The sequence below is a fragment of the Lathamus discolor genome, chromosome 1, assembly GCF_037157495.1.
Source record: "Lathamus discolor isolate bLatDis1 chromosome 1, bLatDis1.hap1, whole genome shotgun sequence".
Taxonomy (NCBI): domain Eukaryota; kingdom Metazoa; phylum Chordata; class Aves; order Psittaciformes; family Psittacidae; genus Lathamus; species Lathamus discolor.
This window is the reverse complement of record NC_088884.1, coordinates 12,751,040-12,770,873: the sequence shown is the minus strand read 5'-3', so window position 1 is coordinate 12,770,873 and position 19,834 is coordinate 12,751,040. Positions and strand designations below refer to the sequence as shown.

Genomic DNA, 19,834 nt, shown 5'->3' with positions numbered 1-19,834 from the left:
CTGGTGTGGGTTGTAGAGTGTGGATGTTCAAGGCTTTATAATCAGATAATTAGTGAGTTGCCCTTGGCCATGACGCAGCACATGAATCTGGAGTTAGGTACTTTTATGAGCATAAGGAATCCCATATTGTCATAATTAAGTAGTTTGGCCCAAACAGACCCTTAAATCTGACAAAAGACAAGCCCAGCAAAATTAACTCAGCTGGAGTATGAGCCTTTGGAAAGAAAACAGTCTGTGCTGCTTCTTCATATTGTTTCTTTCAGGCTGTCAGGCCACTCTGAGTAGCATTCCAGAGATGAGAAAACTACAGAGAAGTGGGGGTTTCTTGTAACTTTTTAATTTAAAAAAACCCTATTGTCTCATCTATTGTTGTTGTAATGCTTTGTTCCACACAGCTGCCATTCTCTTCACCCAGTGGAGCATGAATTTTATGAAGGTAATGAGTATCTTTCCAGCCTGCCTGCTGATGCAGATAGAGCAGAGGACTTTGAGTATGAGGTAAGATCACTGGCACACTTCAGCCTTTATTTCCGTTATTATAGATATGATATTTGCACAGCTGACAGCACGCTCCTCAGGAAAATGAGAGTGGGAATACTTCTTAAAAAATTGGCACCAAAGACTATTTTATTTTATACCTGTGTAATGTCACAGGCTTTACTGGGGTTAGGCTACACACGTGAAATGTGAAAGCAGACTTCTGCAGTGGGTGGCTACTTAAAAGTCCAGGGGGCTTATTAAACATATTCTCTCTTTGTGCAGTGGAGACTAACTCAGATGCTTTGCTTTTGCAGTTTTAACATGCTAAAGCAAGCCTTTCCAAAATTACAATTGTAACTGGAAGCTTAATTGCTTTTTTCCCCCCCTAATTTTAAGAATCAGTTGGCCTTATGTCTCATGCCTTACAGATCAGTCTCCCAGTTATTTTGGTGTGTACTTCAGTGTTTGCAAGATCAGGCAACAACTTTGAAAATTAATATAGTTTTTATTACTTGCTCTTTGATATTTGTCATTGTAAGTATTGCAATTATAGGAAACTGTGCTCTGTATCACAAATGTCCCTTTGCTGTTAAAGTACTGTACTCTCCAGTGACAAGGGTGGATGTGTTTCAGAGTCACTGGAAAATCATTATGTAAGGCCTCCCAAAATTATAACGTGATTGGTGATGTTGCTCTTCGTTAGATTTTCATTTCAATCTCTAAATAGTCTTCTTGTCTGCCATTCATTAGCTTTTCATACTTTGTCACCCTGTAATAAAACGTTTATAGGGACAGGCTTAGAAGCAGATGGTTATTTTTAGTATTAAATAGTGCTGAGTCTTTGCATAAGTTCAAGTTACTGTATTTTAAATTAGTGATTATAAATAATTAAATATCTTTAATACAAGATTTTAAATATCCTATCATCTTGTTTGCTCTCCCTTAAGGAACCTTTTTAAAGGTTTCATATAACTGGTTGACATTTGGAAATGAAATTAATGGCAAAAGCTTTGGCAAATATGCCGTGTGTTCACTTCTGTCGTGTCTTTAGCGGCTAAAATGCTCTACTGCAAGTTCAGCTTATTGTTCTTTTCTTCTGGCAGCCTGGGGACTATGAAGTTCTTCCCCTAGGAAGCAGAAAAATCAAATAATATCTACTTAGTGAATCTCAATCAGAACAAGGAAACTTTTATTTGAACTCCTCAAAAAATCATTGCTAGGGATTACTGAAATCATTATTTCTTCCCAGTTGGGTTTTGGTGTGGTATCTCACAGCACAAAGGTCTCAGAGCTTAAGTTCTGGTTTAACTCTCCATGTGTAATAGAATAGTAAATTTCTCTGTCAAGTGTGTTTGCTTATGTTACTTCTTCCTTAAATGTAAATAGGGACTATTTTTCTAGTAATTATTAAATAAATTAGTAAGGTAAGCATCTAGGGAAAGTATCTTCCAAAATGGTTAGATAAAAATAATTTTCACTGTTTAATCAGAATTGACATATTCAAATACTAACAGTTTTAAAGAGTCTGCCTGGAATCAGGTCCTCTTTATGACCATTATTAATCCATAATAATAGCTGGCATAAGTATTGTGACAATGGAAATGCTTGGGCAGGTTCTCAGTTGCCTGTAATCTCTGCTAATCACACCATCGTAGCCATTAATTTGCTGTCAGCTGTGGTTCAGTTGCCCAAGGCAAATTCGCTGAGTGACTGAAATAAAGTGTTTCATGTGAAATTTATATAGGGGGGGAACTGTCTGGTTTCCTTTGAGAAGCAGCTTTCTACTAAATACGAAGGTTTTGAAAGAGAAACAAAAACATCTTGGATCCTTTAACTAGTAGATCTCTAGACATGAAAGACATTCCCAAAATTTAAGCCTGTATAGTAATACTATGATTTAGGTTACTCACTGGTTTTGTTATCTGTTATTTCAGGTCCTTATAAGATATTATTAAGCTCCCTTGCTGTAGCTAGGGAGCTGGAAAAAGTGATAGCATTGTCCCCAAAGATAAATATCTACAATGAAAAAAAGAAAAGTCTCATAAAGGGCAGAGTCAAAAGGGATTTATCAGCTGATGTTACCAATCCAGGGGAGAAGCAGCAGGACAGTGAGTGGAGCAGAGGCTATGGTCCAATGTCAGGGTCTCTACCGCAGTTTTGACTTAGTGGTCACCCTGCTGTGACCACTCAGTCCCACCCTTGCCCTTGTGTTTTCTGACCCCTCAGTTATGCCAGCGTTTCCTTTTGTGAGTCAGATGTGAGAAGTAATCCAATATTAAAACCAAAAACCCAAACCCAGAAACAGAGTTTTAGAAGGGTTGTTTTTAACCTAGCCCATCTGCTGATCTGGTTTCCAGTAGAGCTCCCCAAATTGCTGTGATGGTGGCAGCAGCATCAGGGAAGGAAAAATGTTCGAGTACTTGGGAAGACAGCAACTTGTAAAATCAGCATTATCCATCCACCATCTAAGGGTGCAAGTAGCAAGAAGAGAGGGTACAGAAGCTCTGCTCATGGCACTCTGCGGGCTGCGGGCTGCAGGCTGGATGGTAGAAGCACAGAGAATTCTCTGTCTCCCACCATCTGAGTTCTCCTGTGTTAGGGGAAAGAGGCTTATTGTTAATACTATGTTTCCTGTTGAAGGAAAATTGTATCAGTGCTCCATGATTTTATCACTGTTTTTGTCTTCACAACAATTTTCTGCTGTGAACTTAACTAATCACACACAGCAAGAAACCTGTCTGGTGTCTGAAGCATGGTGCAGTTGCATTCCCGTTGTTCTGTACAGCTCACAGGTCTCCATGGCAAACTTAATAATTTTTTTAGTGGATCCAAAGCCAAAAGTGAGGATTTCAGAAAGGAGTTGAAAGAAGATAGTGAGTAGAAAAGGAACTAGGGCAACACCTCGTTATTTCCTAGAAATGGTTTGTAAGTGTATGAGTTCTGAGACACATATGTGAAATACTCAGCCAAATGAAGTAAGGAAATCAGATGGCTAGCAACTGAGGTGCTATAAGCAAGAATGTTTTCCAAGAAAGGGAATGTCCTGGAAAGCTTTGATCAGCTTGGAACTTGCTTACAGATATATTGTGGTGTTTAAGTACCTGAGTTATCATCTGCATGTAGGAGGATCACATATGATAGCCAGCACTGGGGGTGTGGACTTACACTTGCCAGTGGATTTGGTAGGCTTAGACACTTATAAGACTCTTCCATTCCATTTTTAAGCTAGAAAACCCCAGTGGGTTCTTCTCAGATTGTCAGAGTGCAATGAAGTCAAGTATGAGCCAATTGTCTTGGAAGGATGAACTCCCTGGGAGGCTCATTAGGCTCCATACAGTACCATACTGTAAACAAATGGCTGGGAACATGACGAAGCTGGAGGGCTGCTGATAGCCAACTTGAGCATCCTTATGTTGCTGCTGCAGAACTTGTCCTAAAAGGAATCCGAATTGCTGGTAGATATTAAGACAGTGGAGCTAGCATCAGTCAGTGTTGGCAGAAAGAGATCAAAAGATTTGCAATTCTGGCATAGCCAGATACCCATGAGGACTTTTAAGATAAAGCAGGAATTGACCAATTTGTTAATGCTCAGTTGGACTTGCAGTCAATATCACTGAAAGGAAGCCAAAGATATTCAGGGCAAGCCCACCCAGTCTGTCTGTGAGTGGTTGTTGTGCTGCTGGAATTGCATCATGTGATGTTAGAGTACACCTCACACCCTCTGGTACCAATGAGGGCTAAAAGTGTTACAGCCAGTAAATCTCTGTTAAACATGGCTCTAAAATTTGCCCTTGTAAGAACAACGGAAGATACTGGTGCTAGAGAAGAGTAAATAAGCTAATGGGCATGCATTTCTTTAACAATATTTCTGAATCTACTATCCAGGAGAAAGAAACATCATATACTTGGTTTGGAACATTGGCAGTAATACAGAAATTAATGGCACTTAAATGGTGGAATAGTTAAAAAAAATAGGTAAAAAAAAACCCTGAAGAATATTGTAAAGGCAAAGCTGGACATAAGAAAGTGTCATTGATGTCTGGTGCTATTCAGTCTGAGGAGACTGCCTTTCAATAAGAGGGGCAGAAGAAAATATGACGTTACAAGCAGGCACAAGCAGGTAGTGTTGTTCAGTCAACAGGTCCTTATCCAAGGGCAGAGACCTTTGTACTACCTATGTACTGAAATAGCTTTTGAGCAAAAGCAAACCAGGAGGTTTTCTGCTGTGAGAGCCAGTATCTCTAGAGAATTACAACCTCTAAAATCTCCTGTATCTGAGATAGGAAAAGATTCTTATTTCTACCTGAATGCTTCTTACAAACAGCAAAAGTAGACATACTTGAGAAGGAATAGCAGTGGGCTGAGGTAACTGTTGTTGCATATAAGAGGAAGAGTAGGCTGAAGTTTGCTCTCAGAATTGAGGGAGGGGTTTTGGAGGGATATTGGGTGTTAGTTGATGTGAATGTGCTATGAAGACCAGCATAATTGTCTAAAAGACTTTCCAGCTCTGGTTGTTCTCATTTTTAGGCACAGGCACAAGTGACTGCACCAGTACAGTAGCATAGCTTGCAGGAGCCTGGAAAACCACATCAACCATACCAGGATTAGCATTTTCAGAGTGAAAAAGGCAGAATGGCAGCCATTGCATTAGCCTGCTTGTGTCTGATGACTCGAGTTTTAACGCATGCAAATGCCAATGTTGACAGGTTAAGTCATTAATCAGTATTAAGCAGTATTAAGACCAGTATCTGGGAGAAATTGCTAAGGGTTGAGTTGACCCTATATGAAATTACAGGGTTCTCTGATGCTCTCACTTAAGGTGTTAGAAACCACTGAGCTTCTTATTTTATGTTTTTATTCAGGAAGTTAATGCATGTCACTAGATCAACAGACAACCACATGAGGCATGCGCAGGTGAAATCTCTGTGCTCAGTTTTTATGAAGCCTTTTGCGTCCAGACAATGAAAGGATCAGAGGTCCTGCAGGAAACAGCAGCCACAAAAGAGCATAGTATTTTGAGAAAAAGCCATGTGAAAAGGCATTTTTCCCACCCGATTCCTCTGTGAAACTTGGAGCATAAGCTAGAAACTACACACATGCTGTTTTGATTCCTCCTATGCTCTGGAAAACAGGACTTAGAAGGTTCAGAAGAAACAGAAATTCGAAGATTCATATGAAAGTTGCTTTACTCCATCATCAGTATCTCCTCTAAAGCGGAGAGACCCATAGTGTTCTCAGGGTTGGTTAACACCTCAGGGCAAAACTGAATATTTGTAAGTTCATGCTCTGCTTTGTAGATCCGAGGGAGAGATTTTCAGTTGGAATAGGGAAAAAAATGTGTGTGTGTGCGTGCTGAATGTAAGTGCTAATTTATGGGTTTGCACAGCCGTTCATTTAAATGTTTTGGTAAGGATTTGCACTCATAAATCTGTTAACTGTAAATGTAGATTAGTCCTTTAAGTTTACCACTAGCCTCATCTATACTCACTGAAATTGCTAAGGTTTCCTATTGACCTGAGCATTTCTGGATCAGATACTTTTGGCTGTTTTCACAAATTACTAAAAATGGTCTTTGAAGAGTGAAAACCTAGAAAACCTTGCGAATTGGTCATGAGTAAGGTTTTGTGTAGACCGCACTGAACACTTAAAACTTCCATAGGTGTGAATTTTATCCTGTTCTCTTCCTTTCTCTGACACATGTCTGAGCATTGCAGCAGGTACAGTGCAGTGGTAATACATTCATTTATTCTTCCATTAACACTCATCCCATCGTGATGGGGGAAGGTGTTTGAGGCACAAATTCACATTTCCCGTTTCTGTGATGTAAGGCTTTTGAAGTTACTGATTTTATTGGTATTTTTTCCTTAAAGCAAAAGAAGAAGCAGATTTGTTCAGTTTAGCAGCCTGAGTGAGGCCATTTTTCTGAGTAAAGTTACTTGAACACATAAGCATTTGTGGGTTGAGGCCCTCATGGACCACTAAAACATGGTCTCTGCTGACTTTGTGAAAGACCCACCACTGCTGCGATAGGCCAACAGAGACCTGCCTGCCCTGCAAATTCATATTAAAGGTCCTTTCAACGCTTGGATTATTTAACCACTAAACCTAACAGATCTGTCTATCTTGTAAATACATATTTAGGGCCTTTTTAACATGAGGATTACTGAGCTGATAGCCTGTAACAGCTCCCTCCAGAGCTGTGATAGCCTGCAAACACCCCTGTGTGAGCATTACAGGCACTTGCCGCAGTGCAATTGGAGCTCCTGCTTCAATTGCTAACACCTGAATAAACAGTTTTTTATGGAAACAGCTTCTGTGCACACACTGCCAGCATTTCCTATCTCTGCAGTCAGGCTCTTTTGTTTTGTCATCCAATGAGTGTTTCTGTACAAGGAAGCTGACCCAGAAGGTGGATGTGTAACCATCAGAATGGAAAACATTTCTTAGATGGCAGTTTTCTAGAAATTCCTTACATGTAGTATGGAATTTCTCTGCATAGCTATTTAATTCGTGGTTTTTATTTAATAGCATAAATGGGTGAGAGAGAGAGAGAGAGAGAAACCTTGTTTGTCAGGGATCGCTCAAACCAAATTCCAGCCATATTCAGGTTGGATGACAGGGGTAGAACCACTCTGATACCTCTGTGACTTGCTATGAGATTGTGCTTGTTTCTTCTGTATTTCCTGCTGAAATTGGATTCTTTCTTCCCTGAACTTTTTAAAACTTGGGATGAATCACGAAAAAAAAAGCCCTTAGCAAATAAAAGGCAGGGTTTTAATTCAGCAGCCACCAGATGTAATTTAAAAGACAAGGCTTCGGGAAATAAGGACCATGATAGAGACATGGGTGTTGCATCGTAGAAGAGCTGAAATGGTGGACATTGTGTCTTCCCATTGTCATCAGAACTGACTGGTGTGGTAAGGGGGTCGTGAAAAGGCTTGTTGGCAAGTGTGGTATAGATTTCCATCGGAAAAGCAGATACTTCTCACCACTTGCCTTATCTTATGCAGCTGCTGTTATGGTGAAGGGACTGATCTGACAGCTCAGAGTGAGCTGAGGTAGACTGGGACTTCATGTATTATGTTTATTTTCTGACCGTCAGTTCATAATTGCCTAGCAGTTATGGCTGAATTGTGGATGCTGCATGGTATAGGGACATTTCACTGACACCATTATACTGATCTCCTGTGTCAATTCTTAGTATTATATAGCATCTGCTGTTAAGAAGTATTGTGAAGGAAGGGAACAAGTATGTGTGTGCCTATGATCTGTGGTCTTGATTGCTTAGGAAAGACCTGGTTTGTGAGATCTGTGTTGTGGGGGTGTTTCCATTCCTACCTGTTGTATTATACATATCCAAAGGGGAAAAAATGTTCTGTATTCTAATGCTATTAATTGCAAAGCATGTGGGGAAGTCTCCTGGACAAGTGGATTATTAGGGTTCTTTCAGTTGCACCTGAGAAAACACTACAGTGATCAGGTTCTAAAACCCTTCCTTGAGACTTTTTCCTTTTATCTCAGAGGGAGTTCTGAGCTGTTAACACCTGGCCTGTGATCCAGCTGACTGTCACCATGGACTAAGAATGGAAAAGGTCACGGTGCAAATGGAGAAGTGTCACTGAAATATTTTTTTTGCTGTAATTCTTTGGATAACACTGTGCAAGAAGACTCTTCAGCACGCCTTTGGTGCACTACAGCACAAGATTATGTATTTCACTGGCAATTTTATTTCTAAAATGCCTGGGGATTTAAGTCAGCATAATTTACACCTAGACAACAATAAATATGTAATTTCTCCCTAACTGTGGCCATTGCACACTGCAAATGAGCAAAGGAGTGGCAAAAGGAGCAGTCTTTCCTTTTACATTTTCATCTGTCTTTTAAGAATTGAAGTCACTTTTCAAGTATAAGTTAATTAAACTTAACACCATTCCACTGAGGTTCTTCAGTCTTACTATGTCATGTATTGCTGCAGGAATTCACAAGGAGGTGAACTAAGGACAGGCTTATTGAAAGACTTGCCAAGTCAGTAACAGAACTGGCAGTAAAACCCAAGAGCCTTTACTTGTAATGCATCTCTTTTTTGGCCATTAAATCGCTCTTCTTTGCTAGTCATTGGACCATTTAGATGGAAGAGGATGTTAGGGTATTTTTTGCCGCAGTTGTTTGTTAATTTGGAGTGTGTTACTGGATGTCATCACAAAATTCTGACATTCAAAGCAGATGAAGTTGATGCCATCTCACCTCCCCTAAGTAATGAATATCCCAATGTAAGGATTTGAATTGTGTCCACAACTACAGAGGATCATGAGACAGTGGGGAAAAAAAGACACAAAACTGACATGGGCAAATTTATCAAAGTTATTACCATTTATTGTGTTTTTAAAACAGGATGAAAATATATCAAGTCAGTGATATTCATTTTGTTTGATTTCATAAAACAAACACAGGATTACTCCTCACTTCACCTGAAAGCTAATAAAAATTTTTCCTTGTTGTCAGAGCTTATGTTTTTCCAGGAAAATGAAGAAAAGTGAGCTTAGTTCAGCAGCACTTTATTGTTGGGCAACATTACAACATATATTATGTGTTTTTTCTCTCAGCAAAGGAAGAAAAAGGAGCTGGCAATATCTTCATATTTATGGTAATCTGTGGATTATAAATCTTCTGGTTTGGAGAAATGCTTTGTTCAGACAGTTTTTATATTATAATACCACATACCCCTACATATGCTTTACAGTGAAAATGTTTGTAACTATTTTATTAATGCTATTTTTCATATGTGTTCTGCTTGAAAGTTTGCGTAGTCTATCTTGGAAACATGGAATCTAGCCACGCAGAGGAAAGATGGGAGAAAATAATTTATTTTACATATTCTTTTAAAAATAACAGAAGTCACATTGACCAGCTATAATGATGGCACTATTTTAAAGCTTAGGAAATCAAATCCTAGGAAATTCAAGAGCACAGGAAGGAAGGGCCGAATCCCGCTAACAAGAGAGAACCTTTTACAAGAAAATGTACTTTAAACAGGGTTTCAATATTATGCGTGCTGGGCCTTCAGAGGAGAAATCATAAAAGCAGGAGAGGTCTTTTCTCTGGAAGTTTGCTTTTTTTATTTAATGAGGGAGCTCTTCAAAGAGAATGTGAGAGTCATTCCTGGAGGGCATGGTTTGGTGAGCAGGAATACAGGTGAAACTGTATTGCGCATCAAAAAAACAGATGATGAGTTTGCTTTGTATTTCATTTCATGATTTCATCAATCTATCCAAGTACGTGTTTGGGGGTGGAGGACATTTCCATGTGCAACAGAAGTTTGAACAGCTGAAACTCAGCATGGATATGTGCCCATAGACCTCACTTTGGTGCCAGGAAAATAAAAATGCATTTTGAAAGTCATTGCCTATCGCTTCATGTGCTAGATTTATAGGCACATGTATGTGATTAAAATTTGCATATTTCAGCTATACATATCTTAACACATATATGTCTCAAACTAAACGAGTATGGATGGGGTGGAATTTTAGAATTATGTTTTCTAAGAATTTCTAATTTTACAAGCTCAACTTTAAATTTAGCCTTTTCATAGTATTTTGCCTTTACTGCTTCTGAAAGGCATAAACGGAATTACAGGAAGGTATATTTCTCATAGCTGTCTACAACTGAAAAATTATATTTTCAATTTGATTTTAATTAATATTCCAAAATATCCTTCACGCAGTTGTAGATCAAGGCTGTCCAAACGTGTGGCATTGTAACTGGTTAGGAGTTTGAATCTACAGCTATGTGTTCTGCTGTCCAGATAAATGCTCGCTGCAGCAGATGTTGGCACATCTGTTATACCTCCCCATTTCGATTGGCTGCCTGGGTGTTTAGAAAGTGCTGATGAGGCAGATAAATCTTCTGACACGTTTCAGGCACAAAGCAGGCAGGCAGCGGTAATAATGATGTTTACAGAGCCAAGTGCTGGGCAGTAACATTTTGAAATACAGCAAAAATAAAGTACGATTTTACCTGCAGTAGGTGAAATTTATTGTGAAAAGTGAAAGCTAATTACACCAAGTGATTCTTGGCTGATTTGAACTGCAGCTGTGACAGCCTGTAAACCTCTGGACTTTGTTGGCTAGGAAAAGGCTCTTGCTACAGTCTAGAAAGAGCTCTGGGCTCAGAAGGGGCTTTTTGATAAACTTAGGAGACTTGGCAATCGGGTTTAGAAACAGCTGTAGCACACGTGGTTTTGGAAGGGAAATAGCAATCTTCTGGGAACTTGAAGTTCCTGATGTTACCAGAATTCTTCTAACAGGTTTTCCTTTACCCTTTGAAGCATGTCATATTTGAGTTGGTTTATACCATTAGAGTCTGGAACACTCCACACGTTGGGGTCTTCTCCTGAGAAGGTTAATGGTGTATCAGAGAGGTCATTCATGGACAGAGAAGGATAGATCTGACAGTCTCGTGTGAAGACTGGTTTCCAAGTACCTAGAGCTTTTGGAGGTGTTGGATCCCTTCCAGACCATAATCTCCAACTCAGTGAATGGCAAACAGAAAAGTAGAAGTCACTATAAAGATCTTAGCACTGATGTCATGTGCTAACATCATCACATTCCCTTTAGTAGATGCCACCATTAAATTTTCCAAGCTGCTTTCAAGTACCGTGATTTGAGGCAAGTCCAGAAATTACAAAAACAGCATACCATAAAGGAGCAAAGAAATGGATGCTGATTATATAGCTGATACAGTTATAGCTGGCTATGTTTTATAGTATACAGTCTACAAGGTCTCTGGACAACTGTTCCAGTGTTTGACTACCCTCATGGTAAGAAGCACTTCCCTAAATATCTACTTGGAATTTCCTGAGTAGCAACTCATGTCTGTTGTCTTGTGTGGCTGTCACAGTGCACATCCAGGAAGAGTCTGGTTCTGACTTCTGTAGACCCTAGCATTTGGTACTGGAAGAAAGCAGTAAGATCTTATTAAGAAGATAACTTCTCTTCAAAAGGCTAACCAAATGCACTGCTCCCAGCCTCTCCTCGGAGATGTTCTCCAGCCCCCTAATTAGTTAATGGACTTCTAGACAGACATGGAGCACTGATAACCAAGAGAAGGTTCATTCTAACATTTTATTTCAAAGCCATTTTCATTGGAAAACAGGTTGGGGAACAAGTTCTGAAAAGCCCCCAGACCAGAAGAATTGGACTTGTAAAGTTTAAGGGTTTCCCCCCTCCTTAAATGGCTCAGACCAGTGATTCTTTAGCTGTATCTCTTATTTTTCGATGTTGATAGCCAAAGAGTTTCAATATTGCGGTCAGGATAGGCGCTTTAATGAAAAGTCAGATTTTTTTTTCTTCAAATAGGAGTAATATTACTTTCTCCTTTTTTTTTTTTTTTCAGTCAAAATTGTCCAAACGTGAAGGATTCTTTAGCAATATAGAGGCTGCGAGCCAATGTGACAGTTCAGTATATTAACACACACTGCACAATGGAATAGTTTCTACTCCAGTCTGCTTATCTCATTTTAACATAAGGTTCAGTTTCTGTCTTGTCTGTGCTATTCCCACCTACTTTGTTTAATGAGAAGAAAGTGAGAATGTAGAATCTAGGTTTAGTGAAAAGGAAACCCTTCACTGCATATTATCAGCTAGTTAATTATACTTTAAACTCTTCTCGTATCCTTGCAACTTCACACTTCTATTGAGTGAAAGACCAAAAGTGAGGACCAAAGCTGACTGCTGAGAAATACTATATATAAGCAGTTCATCATGGATCTCTCTGCTCAGAAAGCAAGAATTCTTGGTTTCTCAAGTGCAGAACCTACCAGAAGGGGTGTTGGGTCTCAAGCAGGTGAAAACATAAATGCATATATAACATAGGAAAATATGTGTATACAGTTAAGTACTTCTAATAAATTAACATTCATACTGCACCATGGGCAAAGAACAGAAATAAGGAAAATGAATAGAGAGGTGGAAGAATTAGGGAGAAAAATAAGACCATGGTTTGTTTGAAATAACAGTGTGCTGAGGACATTTTACTTTCCAGTGTGATCATCCAGACAATAGGGGGGAAAATGGGATTTAATAGTGTTTAGAATATGTCATGTTTAATACTTCAGATAAGGGTTGATTTTTGGATTTCTCTGTTTGACAAAATCTGGAGACTTGTTATTATGCATGCTAGCTAAGGGGAAGACTCAGGTTCAAGCGGATGTTTGTGACTTTGTGGAGGATGTACTGTTGGCTGTTGAGCCTTTTGCAGCCATGGAGCTGTAAACAGTTTCTCTCTTTGACTTCGTTATGAGATACAATCTCTGTGAAGTCCATCATTTGTCTTTAAGCTCAAGGCTTAAAATATTGTTTAAAAGAGGCCAGAAAGGCCACACCAAACCTGGGGGCCCATAGAATTAAATGCTGTGTTTATCTTATCCCTACATGATTAAACCCTTCCTCCCACTGCAACGCTAAATTTGTTCATAGCACAGTGATCAAAGGTTTCTCACATTTGTAGTCCAGCACCACCGTTCATACAGCCCAACCCGTTCCCCCATCTGCTCCACGACTGCTATCCACCCCTCATCCTCACCCGTTGGGACTCTCAGCTGACATTTGTGTGTCTTCCTCTTCCCACACAGAGCCATCAGACTGTTACTGATCATCACGCATCAGACTGCTGAATATGCACTGGCAGGCTTGCCATGCCTTAAGTTAGTCTATTGTTTGATTTCAAACATAGAAATGTAGTGGGCACTGAAAATATCCTCTCCAGAGCTGCAGGGACAGAGTGAATTTCCATATCTGTTGGAGTTTCTTTATTATCAAAGGATCCATCAGCTACAAGGCCAAATTCTGCTCCTACAGTTCCAAGGTGCTATTTTATTAATAGGTGCCTATATGTCAGCATATTAATTCTGGGTTTTTTTCTGCTACTGCTTTTCTTTCTCTCTCTTTTTTTTTTTTTTTTATAACATTGGTATCATTGTCTATAGTATCCTGCTGTCCCAGAGCATTCTTTGTCTGAACACAAAGCACCATGTGGCTCCAAGTGTAGCTACAAAGCAGGGATCAGCACGAAAGTGATTTTGTTTTTAAATATTTCTCATTCTGCGTTGTATTAGGTTTTGGAGTATGCATTTGAGAAATGCTTGCTGATATTTTTCCTTTCTGCTTTGAAGTAAACAAATCTTGTGTCAGAGATTCTTAAATCTAAACCAGACTTGAAAAAATGAGGATTAAATGAGACTTTAGCCTATAAGGTAGAGCCCCCACCCCTTGAACAGAGCATTGTTTTTCCCCACCATGTGGAATGGAGATAACCCTCTGTTTCTTTGTGGTAAGCTACCAACCAAATCCATCCTGGTAAATCTGACACCCAATGTGATTTGTCCTTTTCGATGCAGTTTATGAGAAGTCAGGACAGTCTTCTGTCAAAATTGATAAGTGAGAAGACAGTGGGGAATGCAATTTTATTTGTAACAGCACAGCTGCCAGCAGTTCCAGCTTGTTTACATCTAGGCTGACTCTGTCTTGCTCCATAGCTTTTCTATTTCCATCCAAATAGCCCCCAAGTACATTGTGGATGTGCCTGTCTATGTAAAATATGCATAATAGAACATACTGGGAGTGTTAGAAAGGGGAAAAAAGAACTTATTTCTTTAGGTTGTTTTCACAACTTGAGAGTGTTTTAAAAGTGAAAACTTGAACTCTACTCCACAAGCATGTACAGAATGGGTTCTAAACCTGAACCATAATCTGCTAAGATCCTGCAATACTTGTTACCTTCCATGGTAAAGGTACCAGAGGAGTTAAGAGCTTTGCCTTTATGATTGGAAGCATTCTTTTTCCTGTGAAGGTGGCCAGTGTTTGTAAATTAAATCCACCACATTTAAATACAAGCCTATTCACTGTGAAAAGAAGACAGTGGGACCCTGCAGTGACCTGTGAAGGGGGCGGGGAGGCAGTTTCATTGCACCCTGTTTCACGCTGAATACTTCCACTACATAGCCTCCAATTAGACATTAATGTATTTCCTAGAAAATCCTTTAGACAAGAAACCATAGCTGTTGATGGCGTTAGGGTAGCTCTCAGGTCTAGGAAGTCTATTTGCCTGTAGTATGACTTGCATTTGACCTGTCAGTCCCAGAATCCCACCAGAATCCCAGGTGGTTTTGATCTTTTTTTGTTGGTACACTTAAAGCTGCAGTGATGGGTGTTTCCTCTTTATAGTCACTCCTGTGAGCTGTTACTTTACAGTATCCCACATGCAGTTATCATGGAGGTAAAGTAAAAGAGGTGTTTCATGTCTGAATGATCTAGCTTATGACAGAGGAGCTTTTCTAGCATTCTTTACAGTATCCCACATGCAGTTATCATGGAGGTAAAGTAAAAGAGGGGTTTCATGTTTGACTGATATAGCTTATGACAGACGAGCTTTTCTAGCAAACTAAAAGTTCTTGCTTCCTTTTTTCCATTTCTCTTTTTGTAATAACTAATGAATAATTAGTCTTCTACATGGTTTGTCATGAAAAGATAGAGTCCAGAGATGGCTGTAAATGTCACTGCTTTGGTTCTGTGAATACTGGATGTCATCTGACACTTTTGCTTTCTCATTGTGTGTTTTCAAGAGTTGCAGTCATGCTCTTGCATGAATTGTTTTGTCATTGCCAGGGGAGACTCTCTGCAGTGTAACTGACCTGCTGGGTACACCCTTACACACAGATATATGCACACTTTATGTACCTATATACTCATATACATAAATTTACACACATATACTACCTCCCCTCTGCACACACAAATTTGAGCACACAAGTAAACAATTAAATATTTAACACCCAACCCAAGCCTGAAAACAAAATATCTACTTTAGTATGAAACTACTTTGTAAATGTACATTGGAGGTACCATAGACTCTCTTCATCTAAGCAGAGATAGGCAGCCCATAGGGAAAAACTAATTCATCATATTTAAAATAGATTAGTGTTAAGACTTCTACTGGTGCTTGGATTTACACATCTTTTTTTCTGAGTTTCCTCAGTTTACTTCTTGTTGTTAAAGACATAACTGCTCAACAAAGCCTAGGTGAGAGAGTTGGAAACATGGTGTGGGTAAGGTGAAATGTGATGCTTCTCTGAAACACCAAGCATCTCTTTTAAGTCTCTAGTCTTACCCATTGTATATGCCTTGATCATTTGTAAGTGGCAGTCACAACTCCAACTGCATGGTACAAATTCCGAAGTGAAATAAGTGGTGTTTTAAAGGGAAGTCTAAAGAACATCATTTATTCTGCTGATGATGCTTTTTTGTTGCAAACGGAGGCTGTTGTTCCCTCTGTTTTACACCCACACTCGTCTGACATGGTCTTATATGTAACATGTAACGCCATTCTCATCACATCTGAATGTGAGATGAATTTTTCTTTTTAGTAGCTCCACTGTTAGCTCTCTACCCTCCTAGGACTTCATTAGGTTGAACTGTTCCTGTAAGAAAAGTGAGGGATGGCTCACTTTTTTTATTTTGTAAGCAGAATTACTTGCCAGTGATGACAAGCGTGTGGCATTATGAAGATTAAATATTATAGAAGGTGATTTGGCAGCCTGGAAAAGGTATATCCTTTCAGTCATATGAAGGAAGAGACCAGAAAAGTGAAAGTGATTAGCAAGATCCTGTCAGGATGCTCGGCTGTTTGGAACTCTACCTGATAATGATACAGATGCTTACCTCACTCCCAGAGATTAGATAAGAACTGCAGAGTTGGGATTACTAGACCCAATTATGAGGTTGAGGGCGAGTTTTAGCTTGATTTCCATAGTTTACAGACACCACTGGCAAGAAGCTGATAAAATTGATCTGACTTTGCAGGACAACCTTCTTATAGTAACCTTGACAGAAAGTGTAAAAAGCAGCCAAAATTCAGTTGTGAGTATAATCTGGAGGTTGATCTCGCCCATAAAGATACAGAATAAAGACAATACTGAAGAGTGAATCTTAATTTTAAGGTGTGTGTAATCCCTGTGATCCCTGCGTGCTTCTGTTTGAAGAAGAATGACAGTAGCTCTCAGATGGATGAGGATTTTTTTTTCAGTATAACCAGTTTATTAAAATAAGTCAGACCTTAATGTACTTTCTCAGTTAATTCTTCATTGCGCTATTCTGTAAGTACTCTGTTCTTGGCCTTTTGTTCTTCATTCATTCAGTTAATCATTCTGTCAATTATAACATTAGCAAGATGAACATTAAACAGCTTCTCAGCTATTACAGCAGGTAAAAACGAAAAGCAAAGATAAAATAACTACTGTTTTCTTATTTTGCTTTATTTATTTTTGGGGTTTTATTCATTTGCTTTTTTTGTTTTGTTTTTCTTAAAATTTATGGTAAAGACTATACTTCTACTTCAGTCATCAGACATTGGGTCCGCTCATTGAATGCAATAAGCCTTGATTTCTTCCAAAAGTGCAGTAAAGGCTACAACGCAATAAACTAGCCTGGCACAGGGATAGAACCTAAAGGTGTTTCAGCTGACACCTAGGGTTATTTCAGTGTATCCACATGACCCATTATTTAGTGATGGGCAGTAATTCAGTAGCTGGTGATAACCATGTTGTTCTGTGTGGCTATGAAGATAACATTTTCTTTTTTCGTATTTTTTTTTCCTTGATTTTGCAATAATAGCAACTAGTAACAATTTGTAATCTGGTTTTGATCCAAGAGGTACGAGTAATTATCCTATGGTAAAGAAAAATTGCTGAATCCAGAGACCTCCATAGACTGCCTTTCTCAGTATTCTTTTGCCTTAGAATACATTACATTACTGTGGGCTTTATAGATGGAATTTGTCAGCCTTAGAGGCATGAGCCAAGATACAGTTCTTTCATGCATTTTGGGATGAAGATAAAGCATATCTGAATTGCACTGTTGGTTTCACCACACAAGGACTTTCCCAGCCTGGTAGCTTTTTAGCTTTCTTCTGGTGAGTAGGAATCCTTCTCCAGTACACTGTGGTGACTTCCTTTTCTAAAAGCTGTACTGGTGAGTTGGCTCCTAATTCAAAACCTGGCAATTTAGTACTTGTAAATAGCGAAACTTCCTTCCCCCTTTCTGTCAGTATTTTTTTCCTTGTTCAGGAGAGTTGTTGAAAGGGGAGAGAGAAGAAAGCACAGTGTTTTGATTTTACAGGCTGGACTATACTGATATGTAACCAGCAGGAGAAACTGACATTCTTTTCCTCTAAAGATAATGCAGTCAAATGGGAGAAGGTAGATGCTAGTTAATACTAAGAAGTTAAAAGCTGACTGTATTGTAAGCAGAACATGTTTAGGATCCTCTATCCTACCATGTCACAAAAATTCAAACCCTGAACGATGAATCACAGGTTCTGTTACACCAGAGAATAACACTAAAACTAATTTGGTATTTGACTATGTCTCAACGATGAGATGATTTTCTCATTGTAATGAGGACTTAAATGTTAACTGAAATGATCACACATTGCCCATTTAGGAAAAATACTGTTGTGCTTTGATTCCATGCTCTCCCTTCTAATGGTGTTACCAGAGTTCATGGGACCCATTACCCTGATATACAGTATGGATGAAGGGAACTCAATAGCTATGGCGATTTTGATAGTCTCTCTTGGTCCTTTTAGTGGTGCGCAGCAATTGCTATAAAGGCAGACAGGCAATATTGGAAGAATGTAGTATATTTATAGTATTTCCACAGTGCCTTTCAAACACTCTGTAATCATTTATTCTTTTACGTCCTTCTACTCTGGCAGTGTTTGCATTGTTTTCTTCTTATAGATAAGGAAAACAAGTCACAAAAAGTTCCATGAGGTGACTGCACCAAAGCAATTATAATTGAACAGGGAACAGAGACTTAAAGGGCAGAAAAGTTCTGGAAACCAGCTAAAAAGCTGTCTTATGAGGCAAGATCTTACTAATGTCTTTTCAAAGTTATGATGACTTTGAGAAGGTAGGGAAATTTCCCTTCCTCGGTATAGAGCGTGAACCTCAAACATATGCCCAGTAGTCTAAGATACGCCCAGTGATTTTTCAGAAATTTTACATTTCCTGATCTTGCAACTGGTATCAATAAGTTTACCTTCTGTCATTTGTGATGGCAACCTTTTTTGAGATTTCCATATTAAAGGTTTCCATTCTAGAAATGGGTCAGTGTGTTTCTGTACACAAATAGACTGCAAAGGGAATCAGCAAGTTTCCTTGTCAGCAGAGAAACTGGAGACTCCCAGTCCTTCATATTTGGGCATGAGGTAGCCAACTGTAGAGTTCACCTTTGTCATGATACAGAATTCTGTTAAATAGTTGACTAACTTTTGTTAACTATTGGTCTACAGTACATACAGTAAATTAGTCTTACTGCATTTCACAACCAGTAAGTCATGACTGGACAAAATGAAAAATGGACATAGAACGAGATGAGGTAGTATTATAGTGTCCAGGAACTGGACTCTAAACCCATTAGAGCTGGGGCAGTGGTTTTCTTCTTAAACCTCCATTGCACTAGAGCAGCCCAAGTGTTACCCTTCCATTGAAAGAATTTAATGTGTTCACTAGTTCTGTAAATATAGGAGGTCAAACTCAACAAAAATTATCACAGGAAGCATAAGGGATTCCCTGAATGCACTCATTCCCCAGCAGTTTGTGGGCATCAGATCTCAAGTTTGTTCTGAGTTTCAATGTCACCCAGAGGCCTTCAAACACTGGAAGTTCTTGTATGGGATTTGGACTATGAGTCTCCTACCCTGGGGATAGGGTAGCTTACTTTTCATCACAACCAATTTGTGTTGGGCTCTGATTTCTTGTTTGCCTAATTTCCTACCCATAGAAAAATTTCTTCTCATCACACAGACGTGTGAGAAGGCAAGACGAAGAAACATCCAGAGGATGAGAGTGAGGAAGAAGAGTAAAGGGGCAGTAATGATAGGTTGGTTTTGGTAGTGCCCAGCTGTATGCATGATTCATATGTAGTGAAGCAGTCACTTTAGTAGATGGGACTTCCTGCTCACCAGACAGTAGTTTCTTTATGGATTTCTATAGAAGAGATGACAGGATAGGTTATAAGGTGAAAGTAAAAGGTAGGTGATGCAGGGGCTGTGTGGGCATGGGCACTAACTGGCAATAGACATTTCTATAAATGTCTGGGGGAACATGAGAGAAAAGGGTGAGTGAGGCTGCTGTCTGTGAATATGAGTGAGGAGTTGCTTAGTGAATTGAGAAGGGTTTTGAAAATGAGGACAGAAGGATTGTGTTGGAGAGGGGTGCCAGGGTGGGATGGTTCAGATGGAGGTGAGAGAGGCTGACAGGCTGTGATGAGACTGGGCATAGCTCAGCCATATTGTAAAT

At 39.3% G+C, this 19,834-nt stretch overlaps 1 protein-coding gene across 1 annotated transcript in view; it reads left to right on the top strand.

Annotated features, from left to right (window-relative positions):
- Window positions 1-19,834, top strand: part of PDZRN4 (PDZ domain containing ring finger 4) — a 256,515-nt gene that overhangs the window by 213,719 nt on the left and 22,962 nt on the right. The window contains exon 5 of the mRNA XM_065664959.1: window positions 396-498. Within this exon, the coding sequence (XP_065521031.1) occupies window positions 396-498 (103 nt within the window). The remainder of the gene's footprint in view (window positions 1-395; window positions 499-19,834) is intronic.